Below are 17,136 nucleotides of genomic sequence, written 5' to 3' on the forward strand. Positions count from 1 at the left end.
CTGTTTCACTTTCTGGCACCTTTAAAGGGGTGCTCCGGTGGAAAACTTTTTTTTTTTTTTAGTCAACTGGTGCCAGAAAGTTAAACAGATTTGTAAATGACTATTAAAAAATCTTAATCCTTCCAGTACTTATTACCAGCTATATGCTACAGAGGAAATTATTTTCTTTTTGAATTTCTTTCTTTTTTGTCTTGTCCACAGTGCTCTCTGCTGACACCTGATGCCCGTATCAGGAACTGTCCAGAGCAGGAGAAAATCCTCATAGCAAACCTATGCTGCTCTGGACAGTTCCTGACACGGGCAGAGGTGTCAGCAGAGAGCACTGTGGACAAGACACAAAAGAAATTCAAGAAGAAAAGAATTTCCTCTGTAGCATACAGCTGTTAATAAGTACTGGAAGGATTAAGATTTTTTAATAGAAGTCATTTACAAATCTGTTTAACTTTCTGGCACCAGTTGATTAAAAAAATATATATTTTTCACCGGAGTACTCCTTTAAGGCTGTGAACTAGCAGCCGAAACGCGTCACGATGTTTGTACCTGTATCTTTTGAATAAAATCCTTGTTATTTTACCAAACCAAACACTGGACCATCCTGTTTGTTTGATCAATATTGCATGGAAGTGGTTGGTTCCGGTCCGAGACGCTTTGGGCTACAGAGGGAGAGCTGGACTTTTTTGCTTCACTTTGGGTTCACAATATTTGTTGGATTATTGGCTCTAACAGTGCTCTGTCCAGGTGACAGTATATAGTCTAGATCAGTGTTTCCCAACCAGGGTGCCTCCAGCTGTGGCCAAACTACAACTCCCAGCATGCCCGGACAGCCTTTGGCTGTCCGGGCATGCTGGAAGTTGTAGTTTGGCCACAGCTGGAGGCACCCTGGTTGGGAAACACTGGTCTAGAGGGTGGTGATGCTTCTGCCTTACTTGTAGATATATGTATGTGGGCGATGGTGATTCTTCTGCCTTACTTGTATGTATATAGAAGATGAAAAATTAATTAATTAAAGGGGTACTCCGGTGGAAAACTTTTTTTTTTTTTTTTAAATCAACTGGTGCCAGAAAGTTAAACAGATTTGTAAATTACTTCTATTAAAAAAATCCTTCCAGTACTTATTAGCTGCTAAATACTCCAGAGGAAATGGTTTTCTTTTTGGAACACAGAGCTCTCTGCTGACATCACGAGCACAGTGCTCTCTGCTGACATCTCTGTCCATTTTAAGAACTGTCCAGAGTAGGAGAAAATCCCCATAGAAAACCTATGCTGCTCTGCAGCTGTCACGCCCCCGCCCATAGACTTTCATTGAGGGGGCAGGGATATGACGTCACGAGCTCCCGGCGCCGGCCCCAGCGTTCGGAACAGTTTGTTCCAAACGCTGAGCAGCGGAGTACCCCTTTAACTTGGTTTTTATGTATCCTAATCTCTGTAGTATTATTTATATATCATTCCACCGATAATATATATAGTAAGTACATATGACTGGCAGCTGGTTTTCATTCTTCTTTTCCCCATTTGTGCAGATTGAGATGTTCGAGCGGGTGTCTCAGAAGCCGCCAGACCGTCACTGTGATTTCTCCCGCCTGGCCCGTGTCCTAACAGGGAACACCATTGCTCTAGTACTAGGAGGAGGAGGTGCGAGGTACGAGCTTAATTTTGGCTTTTTTTTTTTTTTTTTTTTTTTTTTACTACTTATTGGGTGGTTATACGGTTAGGAAAACATGGCTGTTCTCTCTTTTTAAAAACAGCGCCACCCCTGTCCCTGGATTGTGTTTGGTATTGCAGTTCAGGTATGAGACTAAACAGCAATATCAAAAACTACCCATGGACAGGCGCGGCTCTCAGTCTATAAGAAAACAACCTGGTTTTTTTATTTTATTTATTTGGTTTTTAAACCGCTAAGTGATGTGCTGTAAATGTGCGATGCTGCAGCCAGGTACTTTGCACGCAGGAGCTGCACTGGTGCGTTCCTGCGGCTCACTGCATCCCTCCTTACACTGCAAAGGTTCGATGAGTTCAAAGGCAGCCGGAGGTCTCTTTACCTCCCCCGTACACCAGGATCTCCCATCTTCTTTTATAGTCTGCCTTGGCCGATGTCCAGCATTAACCCTTTAGACCAGTGGTTCTCAAACTTTTTGGCGACTGTACCCCCAAAGGCTGAAAGTATGTCCGAGGGGTACCCGCAGACAAAAGGCGTGTGCTTACCTTTATACTTATCCCCTTGTGCCATTATTATCCGATATGGCAACAGGGAATCATCATAATAATCATTACCCCCCCCCCCCTCCATCTTAATCCCCGTGTGCCATAATTCCCCCCTCCCTCTGATCCCCTTTTGCCATTATCCCTCCATCTTAATGCCCTTGTGCCATTATTTCTCTCCCCCCACCCATCCCCCCCTCCGATCCCCTCTGGGCTAATAGATATATATATATATATATATATATATATATCTCCCTCCCTCCCATACACTTGGTTTTCACCTTTTTTTTTTACATCACCCAGCTTGTTCGGGTCCCGTTCGGCGCTGCACAGGAGGATGACGTCTTCCTGCGCTGTGTGGAACCTCAGCAACCAAGCAGCTCCAGTAAAGTAGCCGGAGCTGCGGCCGCGATACTTTACTGAGAACTGCCGCGGCCATTCCGCGCCAATGCATGGCCGGTATTTGTCAGCACATTGCGTACCCCCGCACAACTGGTGGCGTTACCCCTAGGGGTATGCGTACCACCGGTTGGGAAACCCTGCTTTAGACATTGGGTCAAAGTTGATTGCAGCATCTAAAATGAAGAAAAAATTGCCAGTTGGCTCTGGGAGCTGATCGGGACCACCGCTGCGAAATTGTGGGGTCTCGATCAGCTGAAAGGACAGATGGAACTGATCGATGCTCCAACACTGCAGGAAGTCTCAGCAGCCCGAAGCAATGGAGCACCGATAACACTGATCAATGCTGAGCTATGGCGGGCTCCTGTGACACGGCATTGGTCAGTTTACAGGTTATGGTCTCCTATGGGGAATAAAAAATAGTAACTCAAAGGTTAAAAAAAAATGTAAATAAAAGACAATTAGCCCCTTCCCTAATAATACTTTGAATCACCCCCCTCCCCTTTTTGGTTTTTCAAATAAATGAATGTAAACAATAATAAACATATGGTAATGCCGCATGTGTAAAGTCAATGTCTAAACCAATAAAATGTTTTCATAGCCAATGGCGTCAACATAAAAAAGAAAAAAGTCCAAAATTGCTGATTTTTGGTTACTTCATATACCAGAAAAAAAAATAATAGAAAGTGATCAAAAAGTCCCATCAAATCAAAAATGGCACCAATAAAAACTACAGATCACGGCAAAAAAAATGACCCTCATATATCTCTGTATATGGAAAATTGGAAGTGTTAAAGGGCGCCAGAAGAGGACAATTTTAAGCATACCAATTTTTGTACAAAAAGTTTTAATTTTGTAAAAGTAGTAAAATATAAAACGAAACCTATATAGCTGGGTATAGTTGTAATTGTATGCACCTACAAAATAAAGAAAATGCGTCATTTTATTAATGAAAAGTATACTGCGTATAAACGGAAGCCCCCACAATTTTCAAAATGGCAGGGGTTTATTTTATTTTATTATTCATACCACAAATTTTTTGTTTTTTTTATTATTTTATTATATTATTTTCTTTATTTTTCATCCTACAATTTATTTTTATTAATTTTTTTTTATTATAGTATTTTATTTTTCATCCCACAATTTTTTTTTTTTTTTTATATAATTTTTTTTCATCCCACAAATATTATTTTTTTTTTCTTTTTCACCGTAGATTTAGTGATAAAATGAGTGATGTCATAGCGATTCCATAGTACTAATGGTGACGCAAAAACAAGCCCTCATATGGACATGTAAGGGGAAAATTGAAAGCTTTATGGTTATTAGAGGCCGCGAGGGAAAAATGAAGGGGCAGAAATGAGAAATCACTGCATCCTCAGGGGGTTAAACTGCGTACGTTTCTGGCCAGAAATCCGATCCTACAAATTTTAAGAGCGGATCGATTCTCTGGGAACAAATCCACAGAACAGTCCCATGAGTGGAAGGCTACACATGTTGTTCACACACCACCTTCCCTCCCCATAGGATCTTACCGGGTCTTTGTTTTCTCGCAGGCCGCCATACAAAAGACCCTCTTTTCCCTTCCCCTGCAGGTGACTGGAGAAGACAATAGTGCAGCCGGGGGATGAATTGTGTATCGCTCATTGATGGTTCATTCTGTAGCGTTGCACATTAACCCTTTAGAGGAATCGCAGCCGGCGTTGCGTGTGATCCCTCCGCGTCCTGCAGGGAATTTGAGGACGGGCTATAGAAATAAAGAGGATACTGCTCCCCTCGCAAACACAGATCCTCCCCCACATATCTGCTCGGTGCGTAGGCCCGGCATCTGTCACCGTCTCTCACTTAAAGGGCAAACGTCACATTGTTGTCTTCACCGTGAGCGCAATCCAATTTCGTTAGAGACAGTGAGAGGAGTTTTGTCTTTTATAAGAGGATCATGGTTATAGGGGTGCAGGGGGGGGAGCAAACGCTTACTGGGGAGCATTAGTAATGTTTCTAGGGAGGAAAAGGCCCAGATAGTGGCCATGATATTGTACAGTGGTCTCCAAACTGTGGCTACCTACAACTCCCAACATGCACTGAGAGGGACATATAGGATTGTTATGAGCAATTCCTTAGAGTATCATTATAATGTATTTTAAATTATTATACACAGGAGAGCAGTCTATAATATTTTTTTATGATAGGACAGTGTTTCCCAATCAGTGTGCCTCCAGCTGTTGCAAAACTACAACTCCCAACATGCACTGAGAGGGACATATATGATTGTTATGAACAATTCCTTGGAGTATCATTATAATGTATACTGGTATATTTAACTATTGTACACACAGGAGAGCAGTCTATAATATTTTTGTTTACGATAGGACTGTGTTTCCCAACCGGTGTGCCTCCAGCTGTTGCAAAACAACAACTCCCAGCATGCCCGGACAGCCTTTGGCTGTCCAGACATGCTGGGAGTTGTAGTTTTGTAACAGCTGGAGGCACACTGGTTGGGAAACACTGCTCTAGGACAGTGCTCTTTTAAACTGCAAAACTACAACTCCCAACATGTCACTATAGGACCGCAGTTTGCCTCAATGCATGGAACTAGAACTCTCATCATGCATGGACAGCCAAAGTCCATGCTGTGACCTTCAGATTTTACAAAATCACAAACCCCAGCCACAGTCTTGTCTGGGCATGCTGGGAGTTGTAGCTTTGCAACAGCTGGAGGCACCCTGGTTTGGAAACCCTGCTATAGGTTATGAATAGAGTTGAGCGAACTTACAGTAAATTGGCTCGCAGCTCAGCTGTTGATTACTTTGGTCTGCATGAATTAGTTCAGCTTTCCAAGGGCTCCAGTTGCCTGGAAAAGGTGGATACAGACCTAGGAGACGTGAAACTGTCATCTCGGACTTTTCCAGGCAACCAGAGCCCTTGGAAAGCTGAACTAATTTACGCAGACTAAAGTAATCAACAGCCGAGCTGCGAGGTTCGCTACGAGCCAATTCACTGTAACTTCCCTGTATTTACTGCACTTTTACGCAATTATTAGAACTTCTGCGTTGTCATCTACCAGGTATAAAAGTAATTCCAATACCTCTTTCACCCCCCCCCCCAAATGTGTACAGCATCTATAGGGTTAATTAATCCCCATCATAAATGGTCAGGGTCGGGTGTCTAGACACTTTTTTTTGATGCTGATGACTAGAGATGAGCGAACTTACAGTAAATTCGATTCGTCACGAACTTCTCGGCTCGACAGTTGATGACTTTTCCGGCATAAATTAGTTCAGCTTTCAGGTGCTCCGGTGGGCTGGAAAAGGTGGATACAGTCCTAGGAGACTCTTTCCTAGGACTGTATCCACCTTTTCCATCCCACCGGAACACCTGAAAGCTGAACTAATTTATGCAGGATAAGTCATCAACTGCCGAGCCGAGAAGTTCGTGACGAATTGAATTTACTGTAAGTTCGCTCATCTCTACTGATGACTCTTCTAGCATCCACTGTAATGCAGGGGATCACTTCCCGTGTGTTAATTCAGGTCAGTAGAGACGGATAACAGGGAGTCTCCTCGGCAGTGACACAAGAAAGGTCTCATTCGTCTGATTTTTGTCACTTTTGTCTCGGAGGAAGCATTTTCCAACTCGACCGACGTATACGGGGTGTATATACATGAGTGCAATCTCCCGGAGGCAGCACTTAAGATCTTCCGAGACCGCGGCGAGCGCTGCGTACCGTTCTCTGTGAGTATAGGGAACTCTAACCCGCGACGCCTCGCCAGTGTGCGAGACTACATATACCAATCTCCTGTGGGGGGGGGGGGGGGGCTCGGTGTCCCCGGTCATGTCACTGAAAAGGTTAATTATAGAAGATAAATTAGGTTCCAGAGACGTCCTCTTGTGACTGCGATCCACTATTAGGACTGATCTTCTACTGTAATCCTTTATCTTACCTGTTAGGAGTCACATGTATTCAAGGTAATGTGCTACCATCATGGCGCAACAGTGAAGGGAAAAAGTACAGTCATGGCCGTAAATGTTGGCGCCCCTGAAATATTTCTACAAAATGAAGTATTTCTCACAGGAAAGGATTGCAGTAACACATGATTTGCTATACACATGTTTATTCCCTTTGTGTGTATTGGAACTAAACCAAGTTCTTCCAACTTTTTTGGTAAAGCTCATCATTCTACTGTTTACCGAAAACAGAATGAGGCCTACAAAGAAAAGAACACAGTACCTACAGTGACATATGGGGGAGGTCAGTGATGTTTTGGGTTGTTTTGCTGCCTCTGGCACTGGGGGCCTTGAATGTGTACAAGACATCATGAAATCTGAGGATTACCAATGGATTTTGGGTCGCACTGTACAGCCCAGTGTCAGAAAGCTGGGTTTGTGTCCGAGATCTTGGGTCTTCCAACAGGACAATGACCCCAAACATACGTCAAAAAGCCCCAGAAATGGATGACAACAAAGCGCTGGAGAGTTCTGAAGTGTCAGCAATGAGTCCAGATCTAAATCCCATTGATCACCTGTGGAGAGATCTTATAATTACAGTTGGGAAAAGGCGCCTTCCAATAAGAGACCGGGAGCAGTTTGTAAAGGAAGAGTGGTCCAAAATTCCGGCTGAGAGGTGTAAGAAGCTTATTGATGGTTATAGGAAGACACTGATTTCACTTATTTTTTTCCCAAAGGGTGTGTAACCAAATATCAAGTTAAGGGTGTCAATACAGTGGTCCCTCAACATACGATGGTAATTTGTTCCAAACGAGCCATCGTTTATTGAATCCATCGTATGTTGAGGGATTTGTGCAATGTAAAGTATAGGAAGCTGTACTTACCTGTCCCCGCCGCTCGAGATGGTGTCCCCGCTGCTCCCGATGGTGATCCAGGGCCTCCGCTGGGCTCTCCTGGTCTTCTCCGGTCCTCTTCTGTCTTCTCCGGTCCTCCGCTGTCTTCTCCGGTCCTCCTCTGTCTTCTCCGGTCCTCCGCTGTCTTCTCCGGTCCTCCGCTGTCTTCTCCGGTCCTCCGCTGTCTTCTCCGGTCCTCCGCTGTCTTCTCCGGTCCTCCGCTGTCTTCTCCGGTCCTCCGCTGTCTTCTCCGGTCCTCCGCTGTCTTCTCCGGTCCTCCGCTGTCTTCTCCGGTCCTCCGCTGTTTTCTCCGGTCCTCCGCTGTCTTCTCCGGTCCTCCGCTGTCTTCTCCGGTCCTCCGCTGTCTTCTCCGGTCCTCTTCTGTCTTCCGCAAGGCCTTACTGGGCCTGCGTAGCTACGTCATTACGCCGCTGCGTACACCATTCCTATTGGATGACGTGCGCAGCAGCGTATTGACGTCACCGGAGAGGGCCGAGAAGACACCGAAAGACCAGCGCTGGACCCGGAGGGCACCCCGGAGCATCGTAGAGGGGTAAGTAATACTTACCGAACCACACGGGGAACATTAAGCTGCTATCCGGAAGCAGCTTAAGCATTTTGCGCTGCCGGATAGCACTTAATGCGATGGCCCCAACATAAAAAAGCATCGTATGTCGATTTGGTCATATGTCGGGGCCATCGTAGGTCGGGGGTCACTGTAATTTAGTCCAGACCATTTTTGGAGTTTGGTGACATTAGGTCCAATTTGCTTTTTTTCCTCCCTTTTTTGGTTTAGTTCCAATACACACAAAGGGAATAAACATGTGTATAGCAAAACATGTGTTACTGCAATCCTTTCCTGTGAGAAATACTTCATTTTCTAGAAAAATTTCAGGGGTGCCAACATTTACGGCCATGAGTGTATCACATAACATATAACTGCACCCCCTCAGCCATTCACCCACCAGTACAGATACCACATAACATATAACTGCACCCCTCAGCCATTCACCCCCCAGTACATATATCACATAACATATAACTTCACCCCCTTAGCCATTAACCCACCATTGCATATACCACATAACATATAACTGCACCCCCTCAGCCATTCACCCACCAGTACAGATACCACATAATATATAACTGCACCCCCTCAGCCATTCACCCACCAGTGCATATACCACATAACATATAACTGCACCCCTTTAGCCATTAACCCACCAGTACATATATCACATAACATATAACTGCACCCCCTCAGCCATTCACCCACCAGTGCATGTACCACATAACATATAACTGCACCCCCTCAGCCATTCACCCCCCAGTACATATATCACATAACATATAACTGCACCCCCTCAGCCATTCACCCACCAGTACAGATACAACATAACATATAACTGCACCCCCTCAGCCATTCACCCACCAGTACAGATACCACATAACATATAACTGCACCCCCTCAGCCATTAACCCACCAGTACATATACCACATAACATATAACTGCACCCCCTCAGCCATTCACCCACCAGTACAGATACCACATAATATATAACTGCACCCCCTCAGCCATTCACCCACCAGTGCATATACCACATAACATATAACTGCACCCCCTTAGCCATTAACCCACCAGTACAGATACCACATAACATATAACTACACCCCCTCAGCCATTCACCCACCAGTACAGATACCACATAACATATAACTACACCCCCTCAGCCATTCACCCACCAGTACAGGTACCACATAACATATAACTACACCCCCTCAGCCATTCACCCACCAGTACAGATACCACATAACATATAACTGCACCCCTCAGCCATTCACCCACCAGTACATATACTGCATAACATATAACTGCACCCCCTCAGCCATTCACCCACCAGTACAGATACCACATAACATAAACCTGCACCCCCTTAGCCATTAACCCACCAGTACAGATACCACATAACATATAACTGCACCCCCTCAGCCATTCACCCACCAGTACAGATACCACATAACATATAACTGCACCCCCTTAGCCATTAACCCACCATTGCATATACCACATAACATATAACTGCACCCCCTCAGCCATTCACCCACCAGTACAGATACAACATAACATATAACTGCACCCCCTCAGCCATTCACCCACCAGTACAGATACCACATAACATATAACTGCACCCCCTCAGCCATTAACCCACCAGTACATATACCACATAATATATAACTGCACCCCCTCAGCCATTCACCCACCAGTACAGATACCACATAATATATAAATGCACCCCCTCAGCCATTCACCCACCAGTGCATATACCACATAACATATAACTGCACCCCCTTAGCCATTAACCCACCAGTACAGATACCACATAACATATAACTACACCCCCTCAGCCATTCACCCACCAGTACAGATACCACATAACATATAACTACACCCCCTCAGCCATTCACCCACCAGTACAGGTACCACATAACATATAACTACACCCCCTCAGCCATTCACCCACCAGTACAGATACCACATAACATATAACTGCACCCCTCAGCCATTCACCCACCAGTACATATACTGCATAACATATAACTGCACCCCCTCAGCCATTCACCCACCAGTACAGATACCACATAACATAAACCTGCACCCCCTTAGCCATTAACCCACCAGTACAGATACCACATAACATATAACTGCACCCCCTCAGCCATTCACCCACCAGTACAGATACCACATAACATATAACTGCACCCCCTTAGCCATTAACCCACCATTGCATATACCCCATAACATATAACTGCACCCCCTCAGCCATTCACCCACCAGTACAGATACCACATAACATATAACTGCACCCCCTCAGCCATTCACCCACCAGTACAGATACCACATAACATAGAACTGCACCCCCTCAGCCATTAACCCACCAGTACATATACCACATAACATATAACTGCACCCCCTCAGCCATTCACCCACCAGTACAGATACCACATAATATATAACTGCACCCCCTCAGCCATTCACCCACCAGTGCATATACCACATAACATATAACTGCACCCCCTTAGCCATTAACCCACCAGTACAGATACCACATAAGATATAACTGCACCCCCTCAGCCATTCACCCACCAGTACAGGTACCACATAACATATAACTACACCCCCTCAGCCATTCACCCACCAGTACAGATACCACATAACATATAACTGCACCCCTCAGCCATTCACCCACCAGTACATATACTGCATAACATATAACTGCACCCCCTCAGCCATTCACCCACCAGTACAGATACCACATAACATATAACTGCACCCCTTTAGCCATTAACCCACCAGTACAGATACCACATAACATAAAACTGCACCCCCTCAGCCATTCACCTACCAGTACATATAACATATAACTGCACCCCCTCAGCCATTCACCCACCAGTACAGATACCACATAACATATAACTGCACCCCCTCAGCCATTCACCCACCAGTACAGATACTACATAACATATAACTGCACCCCTCAGCCATTCACCCACCAGTACAGATACTACATAACATATAACTGCTCCCCCTCAGCCATTCACCCACCAGTACAGATACCACATAACATATAACTGCACCCCCTTATCCATTCACCCCCCAGTACAGATACCACATAAGATATAACTGCACCCCTCAGCCATTCACCCCCCCAGTACAGATACCACATAACATATAACTGCACCCCCTCAACCATTCACCTACCAGTACATATACCGCATAACATATAACTGCACCCCCTCAGCCATTCACCCACCAGTACGGATACCACATAACATATAACTGCACCCATCAGCCATTTACCCACCAGTACAGATACTACATAACATATAACTGCACCCCCTCAGCCATTCACCCACCAGTACAGATACTACATAACATATAACTGCACCCCCTCAGCCATTCACCCACCATTGCATATATCCTTGTGCTGCTGGTTAATCGTCTACTGAAATGGAATAAACACTGGAGAGGAGCAGGTTGCGGCAATAACCTATGGCTGTCTGCACGTCTACATGAGATTCTCTGACGTGTTCAGGAAGCAGAACTCATGTATGTCATCTGCCATCTGTGTCATCTCGTGTTTACATGGGATTCGGGCTCTGAATTCTAGATCTGATGCCATCCATTGTACACATAGGAAATAGGAGGCACATGTCAGTCTCACACTTGCTGGGATTTGAAGTTTTGCAACAGCTGGAGGCACACTGGCTGGAATACACTGCAATATGGCATCTTTGTGACATTGTTGCTGATGCAATGCCCAGAACCCTTGCGGTTTGTCTGCTTTTTATTGCTCTGCAGACTATTGCATTCCCTGAGGAACACTTAGGTTGTGTCTCCACCCCTAGGGGGCGAGATCATTTTTAAAGCTGGTTAAATCTAGATGAAATGATTTTATACTACAGTATTATGTGATATATAAATGTTTCACTTTCTAATCTCCAAAATGGGAATAATACGACCAATTCTGAGTAAATTGTCCCTTTGGGTCACTGTGGCTTTTGTTAGATAAATTAGGATGCCTGATTGTTGGATCAGCGAGGGGCACGGCGTTCTCCGCACCGCGCAGATGGTAAATCAAGGCAGAAAAACAAAAGAATCCTTCCCTTTCAACAAAACTTTGTGCAGAGAAGCAGAATCTGTCTCGCCCCGAGGATAATATCTGCAGATCCTCTTCAAGGTCGGAAGAATTGAGATGTATGTAAATCAGCCTCACATCAGGCTGGCGGCACGTAATCTGCGGGTCCCTGGTCGAGAGCCAAAAATACCGATTACAATTAAGTAATGATAAGTGGCATAATGATATCAGCGTGAGACGGGCTCCGCACCGCGCCAACTGGGGGTTTAACGCTTTACTCATTGGGGACGTTCACAACCTTCAAGTGCTTCTTCTTTCCTGTAAATACACTTTTCCTGCTCTAAGGCGGAGAAATTCAGCTCAGAAGTTCAGGTGCAGCAGCCTCCCATCTTCATGTTCATTCATTCGGCCGAAATTGCGCAGAATGCATTGCTATCAATAGTGACTGCGCATGTTTGTGCGGCCCTAGCCCTGAAGGATTTTGGCGGCGTCCGTAGGTGACGGAATCTTCTCACGGAATATCTCCTCCATGCATTGCAATCTATGAAGACTGTGCATGTCCGAGTGGTCCTAGCGCTGATCCAGTGTGCGCCTTCTGTGCACAGAATGTCCACCCGGAATATCTCCATGCATTGCCGTCTATGGAGACAGCACATGTGTGAGCGGTCTTAGCACCAACTAATTCAGTCTGGACTGCTGTGCACGGAATGTCCACCCGGGCGGATAGTCCGTAGTGTGAACAAGGCCTTACAGGCAATTCATCAAGATCTAACACGAAGCCTAAGGTTAGGTTCACACTGTGGAATTTCCGCACACAGAATTGTGCTCAGGGATTACGCTGCGTGAACCTTTAAGGGGTACTCCGGTGGAAAGCTTTTTTTTTATTTTTTTTAATCATCTGGTGCCAGAAAGTTAAACAGATTTGTAAATTACTCCTATTAAAACATCTTAATCCTTCCAGTACTTATTAGCTGCTGAATACTACAGCGGAAATTCCTTTTTTTTTTTGGAACACAAAGCTCTCTGCTGACATCACGAGCACAGTGCTCTCTGCTGACATCTCTGTCCATTTTAAGAACGGTCCCCATAGAAAACATATGCTGCTCTGGACAGTTCCTAAAATGGACAGAGATGTCAGCAGAGAGCACTGTGGTCATGATGTCAGCAGAGAGAACTGTGTTTTAAAAAGAAAAGGCTTTCCTCTGTAGTATTCAGCAGCTAATAAGTACTGGAAGGATTAAGATTTTTATAGTAGAAGTAATTTACAAATCTGTGTAACTTTCTGGCGCCAGTTGATTTAAAAAAAGAAAAAGTTTTCCACCGGAGTACCCCTTTAACATGGGTGTAAATGGGCCTTCCGCGAACCCATTCACTCGGTGAAAATTGATCCCTCAAAAGAATAAAGCTGCGCATTGCATTGACGTCAATGGTGATGGTGCTGGTCCGCGCGGTCCTACCGCCGAAGGATATTGACAGCTGCCGCCAGATGGAATCTCCAAGCAAAAGATCTAAAGTGTGAACGAACCCCTAGAGACATTGGAAGGATAGGACAGTGGCTGCGCATTTCTATGACAGCTGGATGACTGATGGGATGGAGGACACAGCACGTAATGATGTCACATATAGGTTTCCACTTACGCCGTTCCCATGTGTGTAATACAGATGTGTGTTTTGCATCTTTAGAGCAGGTGCAATACTCTGCGGATCGAATGACCCAAACCGACAGCGTGATTGATCGCTAAGATGCTTCCAGTTTAGATCTGTATGCACAGTCTGGCCAGGCATTGCCTCCATATTAAAGGGGTTATCCAGGAATAAACTTTTATATATATTTATATATATATATATATATATATATATATATATATATATGCAAGAAGAAACAAGGTCCGGCACTAGGTTGCAAGTAAAAACTTCTTATTCTTTTATTTCAAGATTCTGCGGTACAGGGTAGAAAGTCTGACGCGTTTCGCTAAAAAGCTTAATCGTAGACTCAGTCTACGATTAAGCTTTTTAGCGAAACGCGTCAGCCTTTCTACCCTGTACCGCAGAATCTTGAAATAAAAGAATAAGAAGTTTTTACTTGCAACCTAGTGCCGGACCTTGTTTCTTCTTGCACAAGTGAGTAGCCGGTGCGGTACCGGCCGGTCCACGGCACAGGAGGCGAGTTGGGCGTGCACTGGGTGAGCGACTCACAAACTAGCCTTGAGATATATATATATATAGATATATAGATATATAGATATATAGATATATAGATATATAGATATATAGATATATAGATATAGATATATAGATAGAGATATAGATATATATCTATCTCAACTGGCTCCAGAAAGTTAAACAGATTTGTAAATTACTTCTATTAAAAAAATCTTAATCCTTCCAGTACTTATTAGCTGCTAAATACAACAGAGGAAATTCTTTTCTTTTTGGATTTCTTTTCGGTCTGTCCACAGTGCTCTCTGCTGACACCTCTGTCCATTTTAGGAACTGTCCAGAGCACGAGAGGTTTGCTCTGGGGATTTCCTCCTGCTCTGGACAGTTCCTGACATGGACAGAGGTGTCAGCAGAGATCACTGTGGTCAGACAGAAAGGAAATCCAAAAAGAAAAGAATTTCCTCAGTAGTATTCAGCAGCTAATAAGTACTGGAAGGATTACATTTTTTTAAAATAGAAGTCATTTACAAATTTGTTTAACTTTTTGGCACCAGTTGATTTAAAAAAAAAAATAAATAAAAATGTTTTCCACCGGAGTACCCAACGGCTAATCACAAAATCCCATAGACTTGACTGGGATTTTGTTACGGCCGGTTTAGATATAAGTTCATTTCCCCGGAGACCCTTTTCTATCCTCACCGGATGTTGCTCTGACTGCCCCCTTTTTTTTTTTTTTTTTGTTCCCTTCTCAGGGGCTGCTCACAAGTGGGAATCATCAAAGCGCTGATCGAGGCGGGGATCCCCATCGATTTGATTGGAGGGACGTCCATCGGGTCCTTTATGGGAGCGCTGTATGCAGAGGAGCGCAGCTTCAACCGCGTGAAGATCAGAGCCCGAGAGTGGTCCATGGTGGGTCGCTTCTCTGGGGTTGGGGCATTTATTATGGGGATTTATCGTTTTCAATTAGCCATAAGGACAAAACAAGTCCTGAGGTCACTTGCACAATAATCACTAACTAATGACATCAATATTTGTTTCAGCAATACAGAATATATACTGGAATCCTATTCCTGGTGACCCCCCTCCCCAGGAGCAACTGGAATCACTGCTCCCCTATTGTATTTTCTATTGCTGTGGTCTCCAAACTGTGGCCCTCCAGATGTTGCAAAACTACAACTCCCAGCATGCCCGGACAGCCGTTGGCTGTCCGGGCATGCTGGGAGTTGTAGTTTTGCAACATCTGGAGGGCCAGAGTTTGGAGACCACTGCTCTATAGTATCGTTACATCACCCCAGCCTCACCAATGACTCTTTATAGAGACTCCTCTATGTGCGTGAAGCTCACTTCTGCCTTGGGGGTTTTACGATCTCTTTATTGGCACTAAATCCGCCACAACTAGTTCCATAGTATTAAAGGGGATCGAAAAACAGCAAATTTTTGGAAAAAGGTATTTTAATATTTCTAATCCTAAATAACCCCTTTAAGATAGACTAGTAGATTAATTTTCTAATCCCATGTGTTCGGCTATTAGATTTATAATCTCTGGTAAATGAGATCCGTTCTTCTGTTTAGTGGTAACACAGCCTTATAATATGGCGGTGGTTCACAACATTTATTGTATCACGACTTCTCTAGTATGTCAGGATTTTCCCAAGGCTTTCTAAAGTCACAACATATGCCCATTTAACTTGTAGCTAAGCCTCATACTGTGCCCCCATATAGTGGTTAGAGTCATCTCTGGGCCCTCTGTAGTATTGGTCCCCCCTGTAGTAGTAGTAGGAGGTCTCCCTGTAGTTTTTTTGGGTCCCCCTGTAGTATTGTTAGCGACCTCCTGTAGTATTGTTGGTCCCCCTGTAGTATTATTAGGTCCCCCTGTAATATTGTATTATTAGGTCCCCCTATAGTATTGTTAGCAACCTCCTGTAGTAGTGTTGATCCCCCTGTAATGTTATTAGGTCCCCCTATAGTATTGTTAGCAACCTCCTTTAGCATTGTTGATCCCCCTGTAATATTATTAGGTCCCCCTGTAATATTGTATTATTAGGTCCCCCTGTAGTATTGTTAGCAACCTCCTGTAGTAGTGTTGATCCCCCTGTAATGTTATTAGGTCCCCCTATAGTATTGTTAGCAACCTCCTGTAGTATTGTTGATCCCCCTGTAATATTATTAGGTCCCCCTGTAATATTGTTTTATTAGGTCCCCCTGTAGTATTGTTAGCAACCTCCTGTAGTAGTGTTGATCCCCCTGTAATATTATTAGGTCCCCCTGTAGTATTGTTAGCAACCTCCTGTAGTAGTGTTGATCCCCCTGTAATGTTATTAGGTCCCCCTATAGTATTGTTAGCAACCTCCTGTAGTATTGTTGATCCCCCTGTAATATTATTAGGTCCCCCTGTAATATTGTTTTATTAGGTCCCCCTGTAGTATTGTTAGCAACCTCCTGTAGTAGTGTTGATCCCCCTGTAATGTTATTAGGTCCCGCCATAGTATTGTTAGCAACCTCCTGTAGTATTGTTGATCCCCCTGTAGTAGTATTAGGCCCCCCTGTAGTATTGTTAGCGACCCCCCGTCATATTGTTAGCAACCTCCTGTAGTATTGTTGATCCCCCTGTAGTAGTATTAGGTCCCCCTGTAGTATTGTTAGCGACCCCCCGTCATATTGTTAGCAACCTCCTGTAGAATTGTTGGTCCCCCTGTAGTATTGTACTATTAGGTCCCCCCTATAGTATTGTTAGCAACCCCCTGTAGTATTGGTCCCCCTGTAGTCTTTTTGTGTCCCCCTGTAATATTGTATTATTAGGTCCCCCTATAGTATTATTAGGTCCCCCTACAACATTGTTAGTTCCCCTTTGTAGTTGTATTATTAGGTCCCCTAGTAGTATTAGGTCCCCCCTGTGGTATTATTA

The 17,136-nt window shown here is 44.4% G+C and overlaps 1 protein-coding gene across 1 annotated transcript in view; it reads left to right on the forward strand.

Moving 5' to 3' along the window:
- PNPLA7 (patatin like phospholipase domain containing 7) overlaps positions 1-17,136 on the forward strand; it is a 197,610-nt gene that overhangs the window by 152,996 nt on the left and 27,478 nt on the right. Inside the window, 2 exon segments of the mRNA XM_056540343.1 lie at positions 1,521-1,639; positions 14,984-15,140. Of these exon segments, the coding sequence (XP_056396318.1) occupies positions 1,521-1,639; positions 14,984-15,140 (276 nt within the window).

The sequence above is a fragment of the Hyla sarda genome, chromosome 9 (assembly GCF_029499605.1).
Source record: "Hyla sarda isolate aHylSar1 chromosome 9, aHylSar1.hap1, whole genome shotgun sequence".
Classification (NCBI taxonomy): Eukaryota; Metazoa; Chordata; class Amphibia; order Anura; family Hylidae; genus Hyla; species Hyla sarda.